This window comes from Falco naumanni, chromosome 7 (genome assembly GCF_017639655.2).
Source record: "Falco naumanni isolate bFalNau1 chromosome 7, bFalNau1.pat, whole genome shotgun sequence".
Lineage (NCBI taxonomy): Eukaryota > Metazoa > Chordata > Aves > Falconiformes > Falconidae > Falco > Falco naumanni.
Genome location: NC_054060.1, coordinates 62,060,188 through 62,080,119, shown reverse-complemented (window position 1 = coordinate 62,080,119; position 19,932 = coordinate 62,060,188). Strand labels below are relative to the sequence as shown.

Genomic DNA, 19,932 nt, shown 5'->3' with positions numbered 1-19,932 from the left:
CTGTATTTGCGTGGTTCTTCCCTGTTCCCATTTTCTCACATGCTCTCACTTTTCTATTCTCTTAAATCACTTTGGATTATTTCTGTTCTGTTCATGCTTGCATAATGCATTACATAATTTAATCTGTGAAATTTCAGATTATACCAAATTTATTCAGCTAGCAGCTGCAACATGGACCAAGGCCTACTGAGACAGTGAAAGTAGGAAGAAAATCTGTACCTTCTTTACCCATGGGAATCATTAGTGTTTCTCTAAGAGAAGACACTTGCCACCAACAGAAAGAAGGCCAAGATCCAGTTTCTGATTAGTAAACAATAGGGCAGACATCAGCAACTCTACAGGCTACTTCATGGTCTTTTGCCTACTTTTCTTGTAATGACTACTGAGTAAATAATAGTACACCACCTCCACCATCTCTTGATATCCTCCACATTCACTCATCCTCCCTTGTATTTCCATGTATATGGCAATGTAACTTCCAGTATCTTTCTGACATGTATGTACTTATCTCTTTGTTTTTCATTTGAAATGCTTTGCGCCCCAAACCAACCTCTTTCTAGAGGTAAAGATAATATGCTCAAAAGCGAAGGAAAGAACTCAGGTCTCTCAACTAATAAAGCTACATCTAACCACTGCTAAAGTAGGCATGCACCTGCTCCATCACTCCAGGAAAGCTGCATTTTTCAGAAGTGGAGTTTATCAGGTAGCTGAGCATGCATCGCTTGGAAGTTAAAACTTGGTTCAGATGTCCGGACTTGATCTATCTTTGCAGGTCACTGGAGATTCAATCAGGGCAGCTTGCCTCCTCTGACACTGAGAAGCAAAAATCAGTGCCAGAATGCTACATCTGTGCTCCATATTCTGTTGCGGCCAACAAATTACTTACATGTTTATTCAGCGTTATAGTGGTGGTGGGGGAAGGGGAAAGGAAATTTTATTTTCCTCTGTTCTTGAAAGCTTCATGGTTTGATCCAGATGAGATGACTACGTTTTGCAGAGTTGCTTCAGCTGTCTGTTCAGAGATAAAAACTGCAACAGGCAGGGTAAGCTGAAGCAGCCTGTCCTTGACCATGAGCTGGAATTAGCATTGTTGGACAGAACTGCAAAAGAAATGTTCACGCTCTTTCCTAACTATCATGTTCTGTATATTTGTTCAAGATACCGTCATTTGGCAAAACCAGCGTCTTTGCAGGAATTAAGTAACTTTCTATATATTACAGAGCTTCCAAATAAGGAACACGCTCTGCAGTGAGCGTTTCTGAATACAGAGTGATTCTCATCATCTAAATCCAGCCAAATGCCATCTAGCTCACCTTGGCTAAGATATTCTTGCAAAATGCATCTCTCCATGAAATATATTTGTAACCATTAGCAGTGAAATCCTCTTTGGAACTAATTTTTCTCTGGAGCTCAGAAGGGCTTTCTATACTTGAGTCTTCTCAAGTATCTAAGTTGGTTGCTGAACAGACACACAGAATAGCATGTCTTCAGTTTAGTGGGATTTATTTTCACTAAATTATGGCAAATTTTATCTGGATACTTTAGAGAGAAATGTGTTTAAAATAACTCTGAAAATATCAGTCAAATACATTAATGTCAATGAATGTTTTTATTTAAGAATGCTTTAATGTTTGTATCTACAACAGCACTCACCATTTCCCAATGGAATAAAAAATACTGGGGGGTGGGGGCCAGAACAGGAAGGGATATGAAGGTTAAGGGATCAACCTTAAGGTTTAAGAGGAAACATCAGGTAGAAAAAAAAATCTTTCTCAGCATTCGTACTGTCCCTGGAAAGAAATCAAGTGCACCATCTTAAAGGGAAAAGTCTTGCAATCCCCATAATCGGAGTACTCTGACAAACCCTCTCCTTGCGATCTGATGAGAAAACCACCAGAAGAGTCAAGGCTTTGAAGAGAAGGACGTATGGATTTAAAAAAGTGAAGGTACAACCAGAGAAGCACGGATTCAACAAGCCTAGTAACCTGATTTACTTAAAACACGCGTCGTCCTTCGCTCTGCGAACGAGCCGTCGGTGCATAGGTCACCCTCTAGGCGTGCCCGCCACCTGCCCGTGCCCATGGCTCTGTGGGGGCTGCTGGAGGAGAGGAAGGAGCCAAGAGGCAAAGCAAAGGGCGAGGGAGTGCGGTGACCTCGCGGGGGAGGATGTCCCGCAGGAGCTGCTGCAGCCCGGGGTTCGTAGCCCGGTGCCACCGGAGGTGCCATAGCAGCACACAGGGGTGGCCTGCGCCCCTGGGGTGGCCTGCGCCCCTGGGCCAACACCCTGGCTCCGCAGCCACTGCGGTGGGCTTCCACCTGACGGCTGCAACGGGCCTGAGCTGAGAAGAGCTTCAGGGTCCCAGAGAGGGCTGAGGAAGGTGCAGAAGATGCTTCCTCAGGCTCGGGAGCCGGGGCCGCTCGCCACTCAGGAGAGGTACCGCAGCAGAGGGTCCCCGCGCACCACAGCACGGAAACCCAGCGGGCCGGCGGAGGTCGGGCAGACCCTGCCCGGGACAGCCAGGCCTGAGGCTGCCCCCGCGGCCCCAGCCCTGCTGCCAGGGGGAAGGCGCCCCGAGCTGCCGCGGCTACGCGCAGGGCAGGGCAGCCCCCGGCCGAGCCCCGCAGCCCGGCCCGCGGAGCCCCCGCGCTGCCGGTAGCGCCCGGCCGCGTCCCCCGCGCCGCCCGCCATTGGCTGCCGCGCCTGTCCATCAGCCTGCGGGGGCGGGGCCACGGGCACTGCCACCCGAGGGTTCGTCATCGCGGAGCGACGGAGGGGACGTTGCTGGCGGCCGCGGCTCGGCCCGGTGTCATGGCGGCGGCCCCCAGCCCTCTCCAGCCCGGCGGCCACGCTCTGGAGATCGGCGCCGACCCTGCGGCCTCGGAGGTGGCGAGCAGCGCCCTGCGCTGCCTGGCCGGGCTGGCGGGGCAGGTGAGTGCGGGCAGGGCGGCGGGGCGGCCCGGGCGCCGCGGGCCCGGCACTGCAGCGGCTCCCCCCGCCCTGGGGGCCCGAGCAGGGCGCGCCCCTGCCCCTCTGCGGCCCGCGGGGCCCCCCCGGCCTCCGGGGACCAGGTGCGGCGCCGGAGGGAAGCGAAGGCCGCCGCAGGCCGGGGAGCGGGCTCGCCGCTGCGCGTTGCTCACGGCTGCTGGCGGGAGCGGCGGGCCCCGGTCGGGGCTGTGGTGGCGGGCGGAGCGCGGCCTGCAGTGGCATCGCCGCCCTGCCCTGCCCTGCCCTGCCCTGCCCTGCCCTGCCCGCCCTCGCCCGGTCACCTCGTAGTGACCGGGTGTTGCGTGTCATCTGGTACTTCCACGGATGATCCTTCCCATGGGAAACGCCAGTTTGCCTAATTGCGCTATTTTAGCAATTAATGATTCGGAATTGAAAAGCTTACTGTGTATTAAATCAAAGGAAATGATTGGGAGCTTGGAGTTAGCCTTGCCTCGGTGCGAAACACACAGTGCATCTCAGTGGGTCAGGATTTGTAAAGCAGCTTTGTTCTGCGGTACTTCAGTTGAACTACCTACTTTAGGTTTAGTAATGGCTATGAATTATTTAACAGATGTTATGGTAGTGGTGGGAGGCCCTTATCAGGAGAAGGTTTTAGTAACAACTTAATTATTACCATAAATAATTTACAGATTAGTTTCTTCTCCCCTGTGGAAGCATACATGTAGTTCTGGGAAGGCAGAAGCAGCACACTCTTGTTTCTGAAATTAGCAGTTTGAAGGTTTGAGGCCAGATGATGGGTGATATCTGTGGGAGGTAATATAACTTAACATGTGTTCATGTTACAAAAATACTCGGAAACAGACACTCTTAGATACAGAGGCTGTTTAGTAGTCACTCCTGACTGACATGAAATTATTTTTTAGAGCTTTTCACCTGTCATCAGAATAGAATTGTGTATTATATTTGCTTCTCATCTCAAAGTCTGCTAGTAGTTGTCTCCCTTTTCAAACCAAAGTCATCCAGAATTTAAGTGCCTGAAAATTCAAGTGCTGACTAGTAAGAGTCTCAGTTTTTCTGTCTTCAAAAGTGATTAAAAACTCCCCTAGCTTTTGAACAGGAGTGCAGTGCTAAACAACTTGATCATCATACACTGCAGCTTCTTAGCGTTACTGAGACAGGAAAACTGCCTATGTGTCAAGGATGAAATATCCCATAATTCTTCCTGGTGAAAGTTCTAAATGTAATCGGGGAAGGACTAGTGACTGTCTGTTTACCTAGATGTGATACTGTCATTCATATTGTTCTTACAGTCTTGCCTGAGTGAAAAATTGAACTCTTGTATGGATGGAGAAAACAAAGAATAATAAAGGAAAAGTTTCCTAAGCTCTTAAACAGGGTACTTGTCACAAGTTCAATTAATTGTTTTCAAAACCACATGAAAGACTGTAGTTTCTTTCTCCTCTTCAGTAGCTTGCTTGTTCTCCAGAGTTTGCTTTATGCCTGGCATGTCACTGCAGAGAGCTTAGTGATTTTTAACACTACTTGGGTGTGCACAGACAATTGCAAGAAACCAGTTTAGAGTAGCTACATTCCCTCAGTAGTTACAGTAGTTTATGGTGCAGAGTAAAATTGTTTTTGTTGGTGTTTGGAGTGTAGTCTTTTGATGACAACAAACTCATTTTATGGTGCATTGCACTGAACTATGAGTAGGGGTCTGGTTGCTCCATCTTAGCTGAGGAGGCCCTTTTAGTTGCTCAGTCATGATTGTTTCCAGTTGTTGAGTTACGCTCTTGTCTGCAGGCACTTGTGTTCTGGTAGATTTAACTGTGGCGCTTTACCAGCTTACTGACAAGCAATCCATCTTGCATTTTTGACTGAAAATACTGATTCCCCATTTCCCTTTTACAGACATTAGTGAACATGTGCCAGATCGTTAGCTGCTGCAGTTTGTGATCCATCATAGTAGTTTAAGTTGGATTTATGCTAGCAGGTTGGACTGTAAACAGGACTATTTCTGGCACAGGAATATTTTAAGGAAGACATCTGGGGATAAAAACACTTAAAACCAATATGACTGATCCTGAAAAGTTCCTTAAGCCCCAAGTGACAATCAATGTCTTCCATAAAACAATTTCAAAGGCCTGAAATGACTTATGATCCTGTAAATTGCTACAGAATAGACTGTGGACTTGTAAATGTACAAAGGCTTTGAAGTTACCAAATCACAGAATTTATAAACTTGCTTGTCACAGTTCTTACAGGTAGACGAATGGGAAACACTGAGAAAAAGAAAGTTATTTTACAACAAACATATTTGGATGCAGGAGGAGTTTATTCCTTATATTTAAAAACAGTGTTTATGAGTTTAAAATATAACTGGCCTCTAAATTATGCTAAGTCAGAAGTGCTACTGTTTTTGTGCATTTGTTGAACCACCTGGACAGGAGTCACAGGCATCACATATGAAGGCACACATCAGCTGAGTCTGTTTGAAAAAGGAGGCTTATTAAGAAATTGCAGTAGGACTCCTATTTTGTTTCATTACGATGACTTATATCTATGCCTTTTTTTACCTTGTCAGTGGGCTGTAAAATAGCATATAGCAGATGTTACTTTAGAAACTTTGGGAAGAAATATATGCCTCATGATCACATATGCACAGTGGCTTAGTTGTTGAAGTTTTGTTCTTACTAAATTCTAAATACATTCTTGATTTTCTAAGGTGTTCAAAACAACTGTTTCCTAAAACATTACTTTTCTTACATCCTGTGTAGTTTAAGTACTAAACAGGAACAACTATTTGTGTGAAAATTATCTAAAATACATTATGTATCTACTCAGACCATCTCCTTTGCAGTGTAATTTGGAATCTAATACTGGATTTTACAAGGCTGTTCACTGACTAAAGAAGGAAGGCTTTGGCTTGTAGTTCTTTACATACAAAATTACGATAATGCTGGCATTTAAAACTAATGTAGAACAATTTATTATCCATGGCTTTGCCTTCAGGGTGATGTGTAAGTTCTCATTGTTTCCTCATACAATGTATGGTGGATTCAGGAAACAAGTATATATGGATTCTATGTTCTTGCTCATAATATTTGGTACCATTAGAAGTTAGATATCTCTAGACCGTATGTCACTTTTGACATCTGCCTGAGCTCGGCCGGTTGGTCTGTCTGTCTCTGTCATATGCACATGACTTGGGATATCTGTGTCTCAGAGTACCTGTAGGTCCTCTTGGTTTTAAACAAGAGTTTTATCTGTATTTAGAATCTGGGGGATCACTTACGGGGTTTTTGGTTGGAGAGCAAGCTACTTGGCCTTGGGAAATGAAACTGCTCGTTGCTTCGAGACTTTGAGAAGAGCTTTAGTGTAACAAAAATGGCAGAGGTGGGTGTGAAAGGGTGTAGTTCATCAGTGATTAACAATCAACTTTATTAGAAAGTGAAAGTTTATTTTTAGCTTGTAGAAGATGCATAGTTCCTTCAAATAAAACTTATGATGTGTATTTCTCTTTATTGTTTTAGGAGTAAAATACTGCAATTCCTTGGCAAAGAGAACAGACTATGGCAATTGTTTTAATCTGAATGCATATGAAGGGGAACAGTGTGATTTGGAAATGGGTTTGATAGTGAAGCTGTGTAGTCAAGAGTTTCTTTAACATTGAGATTTTTTAACGATTCATTTTTTGAAACATTTTTCATATAAAACTTCCTTTGGATTACGAGCAAGTAAAAATTTCAAGTGTGGTATGGTGCAGTATCAAGACCTTGGTCATACAGGCATAGATACCCTTGCAAATCTCAGAATAAAATGCATGAACTTACAGAGGCTACGATCTTGGGTGCATGTTTCTTCCTACTGGTGGTTCTATCATCTGTTAAAAGAAAAGATTTAAGCAATTAAAGTGAAGAGTATGTTTTCATACGATAGTTAATTGAATTGAGAGTTGACTAAAGTTAAAGACTACATTAATACAATGAAAGTGTGATGAGGTAGTAAGGAATTTTTAACTCTACTATCTTTCTTTGAAAATGACAGCTGCTTGAGTTATAATTAATGTCAAACCTGTCCTCATATAAAAATGCTGTCTGTATGAGATTGAGCATAATTGTTGTCCTGTAGAAGTCTTGTATACTTCATAACGTAATTTCTTGTTGTGTTTGTTTTGCCCCCTTGAAGCTTAACCTTGGAGACGATATCGTGAAAGTTGTAATCGATTGGAGCAAACTTCAAAGCACATCAGCACTTCAGCCAGCGTTGCTCTTTAGTGCACTTCAACAGCATATTTTATGTTTGCAGGTAAATATTTTGTTGGACATGTTTGACTTGACAGAAGTCATCAACAGCTGAATATAGTTGTATTATCTAAACTGTAAAATTTCAGTCATTTTGATCTTACATTCCTGTGTCCAACAAAGAAGAATGCAAAAGTACTATACGCTTAGGATTCCACTGTGCTTCATAGGTACTCATGGATTTTTCAGATTAGTGGTGTGAATAGCCACTGGAGGTGAGCAGGCTGAATAAATGCAGCCTCATTGATTTCTAGACTTGCATTGTAAATGTGATACATTTCCATCTATGGTGGGTTGTAATTAAGCAATAAGACACGGCAGGTGTGTGTCATGCTATGATAATGATTCCATGCGTTGGGTGAGTTTTGAGGCTCATGGAGTGCTTTCAGTGGTTCAAGAAGTGGCATTATCCCAGCATGACACATCCTGGAGTGTCTTACTGCAATTAAATATATTTTCAGCGTAGGTTTTTTTTTAAAAAGAGTAATTTCTTTGACATTAATGTCTCATCTTACCAAGTAGCCAGTCACCATTACTGTCATTTCTTTTAACTATTTGAAACTTTCCGACCCTGCCAAAAGTATGTGTAATTTAGTTGCATGGCAGGGAGGGTGAGCAGTTTGTCAGCTGGTAACTGAACAGTCTTTTGACCTTGGTAGTTCATCTATAAAAGGTGGGGATTTGAATACCAGTTTTTTGCTTCGGCTAGTCAATGAATTATTTCAAGTGTATAGTACTGAGAGGGCGAAAAAGGAAGTTCCTGTATTTGCTTATCTATAGGTAAAATAAAGACCCTTTATGTTTTCCAGGCATCCACCAAATCGTTGGTGTAATAAACAAAAAAAGAAAATATGCAAGACAAAAGCAAGTAAAAATCATATCCAACTGTAAGAAAGTTGCACGCAGGAATTTGATTCTGTTTCAGTAAATGTGACCAGTAAAAATCATGTTGTCTTAAAATAAAAATAAATAATTTATAGAGGGAAAAATAAATGGTGAAATATGAAAAATTAAAAAAGGAAGTGTGACATACATATGTACTGAGGTTTTGTCGATACATGTTGTGTAAGAGTTATTGTGGCAGGACAAGCATTTTATTTTTGCTGCTACAGATGTCAGTGCATTCTCTCATTTAATTTCATGACCTAAGTAGATAATCAACCGTGTCAAAAAAAGCATGTGTTCAGGATAACGCCTATATATTTCATGTCTGTGTTCTCTCATTCACTTGGGCAACTGCGGTTTCAAGTGGAGAATGTAGTGCAGTGCTGATAAAGTAATGGCTTTACAGTGTGAAAGCATTGGCTTTCATGTTAAGGAGGAAAAATACTAAGCCTTACTCTTCTGAGTAGGCATTTGAATGACATTTTAATTAAGTGGCATTGGTGCCAATGATTGAAGCTTTGATTTAGCTAGTAACAGATGAGTAGCAGGCAGATTTTTGCAGAAATTTGTCTTATACAAACCTCTGAAAAGCATAGGTCAACAAGGCCAGAATCATGGTGTGCACAATACTTGTAACTTTTTTTTCTCTTTTTTTTTTTTTTATTCTTTCATTACTGTGTTCCATCAGAGGCAGATGTGATCCTAAAATTATTTCAGTTGGTCTGTTTTAGAAATTGTAATAATACTTGGCTTTTTGTTTTGTGGATTTTTTGGCTTTTTTTTTTCTTTTTTACCCTAACATACTGTTTGCTTTGTTCAGCCTCTTTTAGAAAAACTCCAGTCACTGATTAAAGAAGAAAATATAGGCCATATTGAACCTGCAGGTAAAACAGAAGGCCAAACTTGTGAAACAAGTTTAGATGCTTATGATGGTAACTGTCAGATTGAAGAAAAGTATGCAAGTTATGACTTGAGAGATCAGAAGGATGCTCATGTTCATTTTGATCCAGAGGTGGTCCAAATAAAAGCTGGAAAAGCAGAAGTAAGTGATGTACCTAAATTAAAAAAAAAAAAAAAGACCTTTCTAAATTTTGAATTTAAAGAATGAAATAGATATATGCCATCATGTTTATTACCTGCAGATTGACAGGCGGATATCAGCCTTCATCGAGAGGAAACAAGCTGAGATCAATGAAAATAATGTCAGGGAATTTTGCAATGTTATTGATTGTAATCAAGGTAACTGGCTAGCCAGACTTTAATCTTCATAGCAATTTAAGTTGGGTTTTGTTATTTTTTTATTTTTCAAAAGCACTATTTTATATTTAAAGCAGAACTTTATTTTAAGAGTAACTTTCGTTTAAAGTTACGAACTTGCATGTGCACTGCAGATGTTGTCAGAGAGACAAAAAAAAGAAAGTAGTCACTGGATGACAGTGTTTAATGCATCCCATACAGAAAGATTATAGTTATTACTGTGTTCGCTTTAAGAACTGCTATCTTAAATCAGATGATTTTGTAGCTATTGTTTCTTATGTTTTAGCTAGATGTTCCTTCCAAAGTCAACAAAATTGCAATTCAGAAATGTCTTGTGAATTGCATATTCAAATTGAAGTTAATTTAATGCTAGTTAAATTACAACAAATTACAAAGAAGTATTTTTTTGCAATCAATTTGAATTACTAGCTACTTAGAATTACTTTTTTCTTCCAACATTACTTATGCTATTGGTGTTTTTAATGCACCAGCTGGCACAATTTGCTGTATCTATAACCAAACAATCTTAAATTCATCCAGTAGGCTGGATCCCATTAGCACTATCAGTAACTGTGTAACCGAATGTGTCTTAAAAGAGAAGGCACTTTTATATACATAAGTAGTACAGAGGCATTTTCTAAGTACCTATGAAGCCAGGTGTGCATTGTCTCTGTGGTGTACTTACGCTTTTAGAGATCAAAGCTTATTGTTCCGTAAGCTTTATAGCGAGAGAGTTTAACTCCTTGAAAATATTAGTTGGAATGAAAATGACATCTGAAGTCTAGTAGAATATACTAGATAGTAAAATACAGATTCCTAAAATTGTTAAGTACATACAGAAGAAATGATGATAAGACCTTCCTTTGTATGTTCAGGCATAATAAAATATACGTAAAGCCTTAGTGTATATGGGCAGAGATTAAAATATGAACATTAGAATAAACTAAGACGGTCTGTACTGTAGGTTTTTGTGGTTAGACAAATGAGAGAAGTCACAGGCATCAGAATGAATGCAGGAAAGTGAGAAAAGAATGTTGATGAATAAATTAGACCAGTCTGAAAATAGGAGAACAGTTTCAAAATAGGACATAAAACCAGAGTAACAGTGGTAAGCAGGGAAAACACTGTATAGGAAGAAAGAAGTAAGTTACAGAGAAACGCAGTGAAAAGTAAGAACCAAATAAAATGTAAATTGGAAGAAATTTGACCTGATCAAATAAACTTTGATATACACGTGTGCATACATTTATAGAAGTGATTTATTCAATTAAAACGAGTAGGTCCGTGCAAGTATGTGAAACTATTAACTATAGTTAAGTATTAGTTAACTATAGTTAAAGTATTCTATTTATAGAATGAATTAAGTATTTCTGAGGTTTTTATTGTATGAAAAATTTTAATTAGATTTGTTAAAAGCCTAAAAGCTGATAATGGTTAGAATATTTTAAATTTTAAATATGTAATTAGGACCTCACTTTTTATATTATTATTATTTATTTAGAAAATAGCTGTGCCAGAACAGATGCAATTTTCACACCATATCCTGGATTTAAAAGCCATATAAAGGGTAAGCAACTATTTTAATACCCATTTATTTAGTGTCCAGGTGGAACAGCATTGATGAATTTTTGACTTTAAAACTTTTATAGGATGTTCAAAACCTACAAACTTAACATGTTGATTTTTGACTTTAGTGAGTACTACATCTTTGCTTACTTCTCCAAGGTTTTCAATCCCATAACTGCTTCACTAAGCTGATGGTTATGCACCGAAGACTAAAACAAAGTAGCCTATTTTCATTGTCTGAAAGGAAAGATGCAAAAGATAAAGCAGGACAGAGAAGTTGAACAGTTCTTTGTTTTTCTTGTAAGGTGAAGCCAGCAGTCCAGTTAAGGAATTGACTTTAAATAAAATTATCTCCTGTTTTTCATTAGTCAGTGTAAGTATATTGAATTAGAAATAGCTTTGGGGGACACAGTGGAAGTTCTGAGACATAGACTTACGGGAATGACAAGCTGGGGAACAAGCTTGCCACTGTACTACCTTTTGGAAAGGATTACATAGTGTAAAAGTGATTGTCCAACAGAAGTTACCTGTAAAAGGCTGCTTGTCCATCTGTTGCTCTCTAGGTGTACACAAGTTACTCTGTGTTTAAAAACAAAGAAAATCTCCAAAATGAGAGTAAGTAACCCTCTCTTCCACTTTTAAGAGTGGTAGTATTCAGTTATCCACTTAATGTTGGTTCTAAAACAACTAGTTATTCTGAATTTTAGAATTCAGAACACTACTGTGAGGCGTGATGATAGGTCTAAGCATTTAAAGGTCTGGTGAGCTACGAGGGAGATGGGGTAGTGAGGTTGAGTTTATAATCTTTCACTAAGAACCCCTTTCAGTAGTCACTTTTTTAAACTGAGTGCTAGTTTGTAACAGGGATGGTGGAGTACCACAGGAAAAAAGAAAAGTTTGCATCTAAGTAACTAAAGCCCACAGTACATAAATGAAACATTAGTAACTCTTAAAAACTAATTGGAAGTAAAATCAGCATAAACTGAAGCAAGAATGTAATATGTAGCCTTCATGAAGTACAGAGTAAGAAGCCGTGTGCTTCAGTGTCTGGAGTTGCCAACGTAGTCTTTAAGTACACCACAGCAGTCCTATCAGGAAAGACTTGAGAAATGACCGTGATTTAAAGAGGAGCGACCAAAATCTTCTGAAGAAAACATGGTTCAGCAGGGGGAAAAAGATGGACCCAGAAGCAGCTGAAGAGTCATTAAAGCTGTCACCTGAGTAACAAAAATTAGAAGAGAACTTCCTTGCTGGGATTCGTAGCGATTCTTCTAGTTGTTTACCTCCCCTCATCTTTGTGTATTTATGATGCTTCCTGTAACTTTAGGTCTGGCCTCTTCTCTTCATTCACAACAGCTCACATGTGCAACTGCTGACATAGATATCGGGTTTTCTGCTATTTATCAGCAGCTGATGACAAATTCTTGATACCGCCATTCTACATGAATGTATGAGTAATTCTTTTACTTTGCATATGTAAAGTCCTAGGTTTTTGTTTAGTTTAGTTACTCATGCAAAAATAGGAAAATATTTTTACCTGAGCCTTTAATCATATTGTCTATGGGACCTGGAAAGTGGTGTGAAATTGATTTAACACAAGTTTTCATTTTTTAATATTTTAATTGGTTTATTTAGATGTACTTTGTGTTTCATGTGCATATATATTAAATTTGTGTTTTCTTTACCTAGTTTCCAGGGTAGTAAATACGTATGGACCTCAGACTAGATCTGAAGGAGCGCATGGGTCCAGTCTCAAAGCCAGTGTACCCATTCATGATTGTGGAAACCAAGCTGTTGAGGAGAGATTGCAAAACATTGAAGCACACTTACGGTTACAAACAGGTTTGTATCATGTTTTAATTTTGGTATCAGTGTGCCAGTTTGTACTGTGGTTATCACTATTGTAGTAAAATTGGGCAAGTCTATAAAAACTGTGACTGTGAAAACAGTGGGTAGGTCCACCGAAGTGTTTACTTACCCCATGTACTACAATCTAATGTTTAGGTCCTGGTGGCCAAAATGGAACCCCGATTTATACCCAAATTAGGATGCTCATTTAGTAAATCTACGCTTGATGTGGTGGCAAATGACGGAGATGCACTTGAGAATGGGATTTAAAACAGTCTGGAATATTTAGAAGTAGGTGTTCTCAGCCAGTGGAGTCCTTATGCCTTGACCCACTGAACAGGAAAAGCTGAGGTTAGGACTCAGTCCTGCTTTGTGGACACCTTGTGGGCTGGGGATAGGATGAACCCAAAAAAAGGCAACCTGAAACCTTTTCCTAAAGGTGTATGATTCTTGAAATGCAGTTAGGTGAGAAGCTTACTTTCCAAAATGTGGGAAGCTCCATTGTCAATACTTCACCTTGGCTTGCAAAAATGAGTGCCACACCTTTCACTAAAATTGACGCCATAGCCACCAGGCTACTGACTGTTTTTTAAGTAGTTGCTTTCCTCACCCCAGCCCCAGTTTTCTAGAATGTAAATCAATGAGGCGCTTACCAAGGGGGAATCTGCATTTTTCCTGAAAAATGTTTACAAAACAGAATAGAAGCCCAGATCATCACCTAATAAAGTGAATGTTCTACACATCACACTGCAGACACACACTGATGTTTTTGGTCTTTTGAAGACTGAAGAGATGTCAAGCCATTCTCTAAGAATAGGGTAAACATTGACTGGATTACTAGATGCCTGTGAATGCATAATGGATCAAAGTCCTCTGGCAGCAAGGAGAGCAGAATACTCCTAGATACTGCTGAGGCAGCATTCAGAGGTTGACACTTACCTGTATAGCTGTCTCAAAAGTCAGGTGAGTTTTGTGCATGGAAATAGAATTTGCAAGTGTCTGGCCAGCTTTAAGGTTACATATAAACTCCAAAGCTACTACAGATTGTATCAGAGATAGTGACTGGGGGTAGCTAATGGAGGGGCCCTGCCTTCCAGGTTGTGCCTATAGTAGGTGACATAATTTTGTTTGAAGGAAGAGGTCAGCTGAACTACAGTATAGGGGAAGAGGATGAAAGTGTGCAATTCAAGCTCAACTTCTGTCTGAATCAGAAGTCATGGATCAGAAGATCTCAAGATCATTTGCTACTTACCTAAGCAGCTGTGCAATAAGTATTTATCTGAGCAGGTAACCTGCCTCAGCTACCTGCTCGCCAGTTTTTTGTTTCTGATGACTGAAGGAGTTGTTCTATTCTCACCTGCTGTTTTTTGGAACAGCTTTTTCTAGTGCTACCACTGCTCTTTTCCCTTTGCATTAAGGCAGCAATATTAAGAAGAGTGAGAGGTGAGCCGATTTAATTAGCAGCTGCTGAGTGATGAGTAGAGAGCAGAACTGAAGGAGGGAAGCTACCCGTAAAATTGCCTGTCTGAAGTGAGGAAATAGGTGAATGGCAAAAACCCCCACATTAGTGCTTATTTCAGTAGTTTGTGGAAAAGAACTGTCTTACCTAACAGACCTAGAAATAAATGGAAATGAGTGGCAAGAGAAGTAGAAGCTTGCTAAGGCTTTGGTTGTCAGTACTGTTCAGAACCAGATGATCATTTTAATTGGGATAGTCAGTAGTTAGTTGGGATAAACAGGGATTTCAGTTTGTAGAGTACTATGTAGCATAAATACGGTGCTTTCTAAGGCTGTTCTTTTCATCAGCACTGTTCTTACATGGGGAACTGAGCCCAAGCTGCTGTACTATAGCTGCAAACAGCAAATGGGTTGAGGTGGGTTTTTTTGTTGCTGTTGATTTTGTGGTGTTTGTGTGTTTTATTGAGTTTTTTTTGGGAGGGGGTGTTGGGCCTTTTTTGTTTGGTTGTGTTTTTTTTCCAAAGCTGTGTTATTCCATTCCATACATGCATTTCCCGCTCCTGCTTCTCCTGTCTATGGCCAGGGAAACGCTGTTCTTTGTCAAGTGCAACTCATACCTGCCCTCTAACCTCTGTGGCTCAGTGGAGATAGGTTTCCTTCAGAACAAGCTTAGGTATCAATGCTGAATTCATGTGTGGTCTGCCATCCCATCTGCTCCCTCCTGATGATGCTGTCTGTTTTGAAGTGCTAACATTGGTGTGTGACCAATGTATTGTAAGAGTGATCATTACTTGTTCCAGGGACCTTGTCAGACATATTTCAAGCACCTGGATAAAGTTGTCTATTGTCTTCACTGACTGCACTGGCTTATTAACCAGGTTTTACCCTGAATCATATTAATTAACCTTCCTTTTTATTATCCTCTTTGCTCATTTTGTTTTAGCTGCTGGTTGATAGCTGGACTCAAAGAATTCACCTGTAAAACTTGCAGTCTTTAGTTATAAAAGTTATTTAAGTGCTTTTCCTGATTTCTTTGTATTTGTACTGGTGTAATTAGGTGGTCCTGTACCAAGAGACATTTATCAGAGAATTAAGAAGCTTGAAGATAAAATCCTTGAGCTGGAAGGACTGTCTCCTGAATATTTTCATTCTGTAGTAAGTAATTCTCTCAACTTCTTTTAGCATATCTAAATGCATTCAGGACTTTTGTGCTTGAATCTTTGATGTACAGGCAAAAACCTGTATCAAAGGGCAGCCACTTCTGATAGACAACTCTGGCTTGGTGTAATGGTTATATTTCATGTTGACCATCTATGTAAGTTCATGTTTCTACCTGATTTCTCATTTGAAAGAAAATAGTATTGAGTGGGGTGGGGGGGGCAGGGGGGTGGAATTCCAGTCACCCAAGCTAAACTAGTTTGCAAGAAATACATTATAGAGGTTGGATTTCTCTCCTTACCCTCCTCACCCAGCCCACATTCAAATCTGAAGTGTTTCTTATGACAGGAAAATTGACTAAAGTTTTGACCTCAATACAAATCATTAATGGCTTAAATCAGCTGAAATTCATTGAGCTTCTGTACATGGTCTGATTGCTAAAGATCAGCTATGTAGAATAACTTCCAATAGGCTGAGAGAGTAAAGCCTTTAAAATTTGTTTTGTGTGATTCTATGACTTTGGTTTCTTTGTTACTAGTCTTCAGGCAGAGTTCTGTCTCTTTCTGAATAGTATAACTTGTCCTTCATTCACTTAAGGAGATTAGGACAGAGAGAATATTAGTTGTTACTACATCAGTCTCTGCTTGGCTGGGGAAATTTCTTGTCTGTTATTTTGTTCTTCTTTCCCCACATAACAGTAAGAATGTCTCTTTTACTGTTGATCATATTTTAATTTTTATCTTCTCCCTTGAGACCAGCCAAAGAAAAGTCAGTAATTAGAAATCAATAGCAATATTATCAATTTTTGTTTCATTTCTTTGTTTGTGTTGGAGACCAGTAAAGTCCTTTATTTGTGAGGCTATTCCTTCAAGTTGTTGGCAACCAGAAGTTAAAACGTACACTTTCATAAGCTACAATTTCCATGGAAAGTGCTTTAGGATCTTTGAGGAATGGGGATCTGGTAAAAAACTTGTGATGAGGGCAGTAGTGTTGTGCAGTAATTAACTTTTTTTTTTTTGTCCTGAGTTTTGCATAAATATTGGTGAGGATGCAGGAAAATTTTAGGGAGAAAAATATTGACAGTTTCAAAAGCTGGATATTGATCTTGGTTTTGTCTGAAGAAAGCTTCAGTTAAGTTGATAGTTGTTAGCTGCCAGCATCAAGAAGCTTCAACAGCTTCTGACTGCACTCCAGCAGTATTTCTCATGACCCAAAGTACTTAATTATAGAGAAGATTTCTTTAGTCTGTGGAATGGCAGTCAGTGTTCTTTCTGTACTTCAAAGATTCTTGTCACTGTTGTTACAGAATTACTTGTGGTCCTCTGTCAGTGCAACATTAAGTCTGTGTTTATTATGTCTTTTCTTTAGAGCTGTTCTGGCAAGAGGAGAAAGGTTCAACCTCCCCACGTAAGTACTGTTAACTTTTGTTTACCTTAAGTTTAGGATGTTCTGACTGTAAAGTAGTAGTAGTTCTACCAAACAAATACTTCACTTCTCAGAAATAGCTGCATAAGTATTGGATAGCTTTCTGGCAAAGAGAGGGAAGGAGACAGAAAGTTAACAGGTGTCACAATGAAATGAGTCTTCTGAGCGTCTGTACTAGGGTAGGTTAGTTAGTGTTTTCACCACTTAGAAGGATTATAGAATAAAACAAATCTGTAATGATGATAATCAAGCTGGGGGTAACAGGCAATATGTGAATTCTGATCAACCTCCTAGTAACGTCATCTGGGGTTGCTTTATGGCTCAGTGGTTTTATGGATATTTTTAATTTTTTTTTTTTTTTGCATTCACTTTATTGGTTTATGAAGAGACAATAAAAGTAGAAATGGCTGGCTCGGCAAAAGCATTGCAGAAAGACATGACAGTATAGCAGATATTAACCTAAGTCAGTAAAACTTGCCATTTTCACAACACCATCATATAAGGGAAGGCATTACCCATGTACCTTAGGCCACAAGAGAGAATTTCTCCTCTGTGCAAGTGAGACTGTAGCTGGAACACTCTGCTACTGGCCAGTGTACTTGAACACAGATGGACTGGGTAGAATGCTTAGAACGGGATATGGGCCATCTGAGGCTCGAGGAAGTAGACTTGTTTATACAAGAAAAAAATCCTCCATAGGTTGAAATATTTTATAAAAAGGATGATAAAAAGCTCTTTCTGTAAGAGGAGATGAAAAAAAAATGTAAGGTTAAGTGGGCCCAGAGGTGATTGGTTTGGGGCAGTAGGAGAAAACCCTTCAGTTGTAAAGCTGGGTTCCACATCATCTAGATACTCTCATCCAGTGTTTTAACATCAAAGAATTTTTGGCTTTTTATGAACAGGTTAAACAAGCATCTAATGGAAATAGCACGGATGTATTGATCTGTGATTAGGACTGTCAGTTTCTTCAAAGTTTGCAGTCTTTTTCTTTCAAGTTTAAATAGCCATAGACTAGATTCAGACAATTCTGCAAAAGTATTTCTATCACTTAATGCAATATGCAGTAACTTCTCTAGCAATTACAAGATGTAAATGATTGTGGGTTTTATTTTGTTCTTTTAGCAGAACTATTCATTGGCTGAACTTGATGAAAAGATCAATGCTATAAAACAGGCATTACTGAGGAAAACGAAAGAAAGCAAGTCCAAAGAGGCTGAGCGGCTTCTTCGATAAAAAAAAAAAAAAAAAGTCTTCAGAATCCTCATCATGCTTTACACATACCTGAGTAGCATTCATCAGGAATGACTCTAGCAATGAAAGCAAAGCACGCATGTAAGCTCCTTTTCGATGATCTTGAAAGCTTCCTTTCAGCGCTCATTTAAAACCAGTCTTAATAATGAAATAATTACTTTAAAATGAAGAATGTTTTAGGAATAGCATTCTAATAATCCATTCCCTTCTGTTATAAAGGAGGATTGCTGCATTGTTCGTATGTGGAATGTCTTAACCCACATACAAAAACTACATTTCACATGTAATTCCTGATGACCGAGTATTCAAAAGATCTCTCTTTTGAACACATTTCATGTAAGTAGTTTGCATAGAGTTGTGAAATAAAAGTAAATAACTTCTTCATAAGTAAACTGTCTTAGGAAAGAAAAAAATCACAAAAAAACTTGCAATATGTGTGCTTACCTGTGGCTTTTTCATATTTGTCACTGTTTTCACAGCTGTTAGAAATGCAGCAAATAGGATCTCCCTAACCATCTTTTAGAAATACAGTGTGTGGAGACACATGTTCTTCACTTCCTCAATGTCCTATAGGAATTCAAACTTCATACTCTGCTAACAAACTTTGTATATTCTAAACACCCCTGCAGGGGAGGTTTTGAGGAGCATGCCTGCACGCACCAGCTTCCCTTCCCTTCCTTCCATATGCATGCTTACATGACTTCTGAAGCACGGATGCTGGGTACATAGCTTAAATTAAAGTCAGATCTTTGGCCACACACTGAAGTGTGATTTTGTTTCGTTTGTCTTTTTTAAATAAACCATTTTCTATTTATACCAGTTCTTTAGTTTATTTGCTGTCTCTGTCTTTATTCCAGTTTAGAAGAAAAGTAGCTGTTACAGAGGGAGTCCCTTGTGTTAACTGCTCCGCTTACAGCGGTCATACTATCAATGTCCCTGTATCGGTCTCTGTGACAGGTGTTACAAAGAGTACTGACTAGACACAGTCTTGCGCTTTGAAGAATAGTTGGCATTTCCTGTGATTTTTGTGTTACCTAGGTTAACATCTGTGATAGCAACTGCACCTAATGCTTCTCTGAAAATAAATCAGCAGAGCTGGGAGACAAAGCTGCCTGAGCTCTGGTCGGAGCTCCAGGTAAGAAGACACCATGATGGCTGCTCAGAGGCTTAGTGTCTACTCAAGAAGAGATTAACCCAAGCAGTCATAGGAGTATTTCAAATACGATATTGGATACAAAGAGGTACTTTTGCAGTAGAAGACTGAGATCTGCCTATGCGTAGGACTGTTACTCAGATTGTATGCGCCATATCAGTACAGTACCCTACAGAGATTACTTATATGAATTATTGCCATTGGTGAAAATCCTAGCAGCTCATATTATGAGAGTTATATTGGTGAAGCAGTACAGTGAGCTGCAACTTTTACCTCAAGGAGATAAGCTTTGCTTTCTGTCTACAGAACTGGTTTTTGGTTTGTTTTTGTTCTGCATCCCAAGAACCATAACTCGAAAGAGTACAATATGGATATATAATTGTGCCTCGCATTACACACTTCATGCAGTAGTACTTGAAAGAGGGGTAGGAGGTAGCTGTTACAACTGGGGACAGGAAGGGTGACCACAGGGATTTAGCTTTTATGAAGCAGTAGCCTCCACTCAATGTGCATCATAATTCAAGTACAGGTAGGACATGCTGACTAAATCTAGTGCATTTGCACTATGCAGTTTTCTCTGGAAGATTCTGGAGTGAAGACCTAGAAGAGATTAACCTGTGGCAGATACCTAGGTCTGAAAGATTTGTCTAGGATGAAATTATTTGTTGTTAGTTTACATTAAA

The 19,932-nt window shown here is 39.8% G+C and overlaps 1 protein-coding gene across 2 annotated transcripts; it reads left to right on the top strand.

Moving 5' to 3' along the window:
* Window positions 1–2,759: 2,759 nt before the first annotated feature.
* On the top strand, window positions 2,760–18,910 carry LOC121091386 (MAP3K12 binding inhibitory protein 1). 2 transcript variants are annotated; one of them, XM_040601071.1, is made up of 9 exons: window positions 2,760–2,929; window positions 7,133–7,252; window positions 8,954–9,175; window positions 9,276–9,372; window positions 10,892–10,957; window positions 12,646–12,798; window positions 15,320–15,417; window positions 16,789–16,827; window positions 17,971–18,910. In XM_040601071.1, exons 1-9 carry the CDS (start codon window positions 2,810–2,812, stop codon window positions 18,076–18,078), a joined length of 1,023 nt encoding a protein of 340 aa, XP_040457005.1. In that variant the 5' UTR covers window positions 2,760–2,809; the 3' UTR covers window positions 18,079–18,910. The 2 variants fall into 2 exon arrangements, with proteins under 2 accessions (XP_040457005.1, XP_040457004.1); XM_040601070.1 differs by having other exon boundaries at window positions 2,761–2,929; window positions 17,968–18,910.
* Window positions 18,911–19,932: the final 1,022 nt, after the last annotated feature.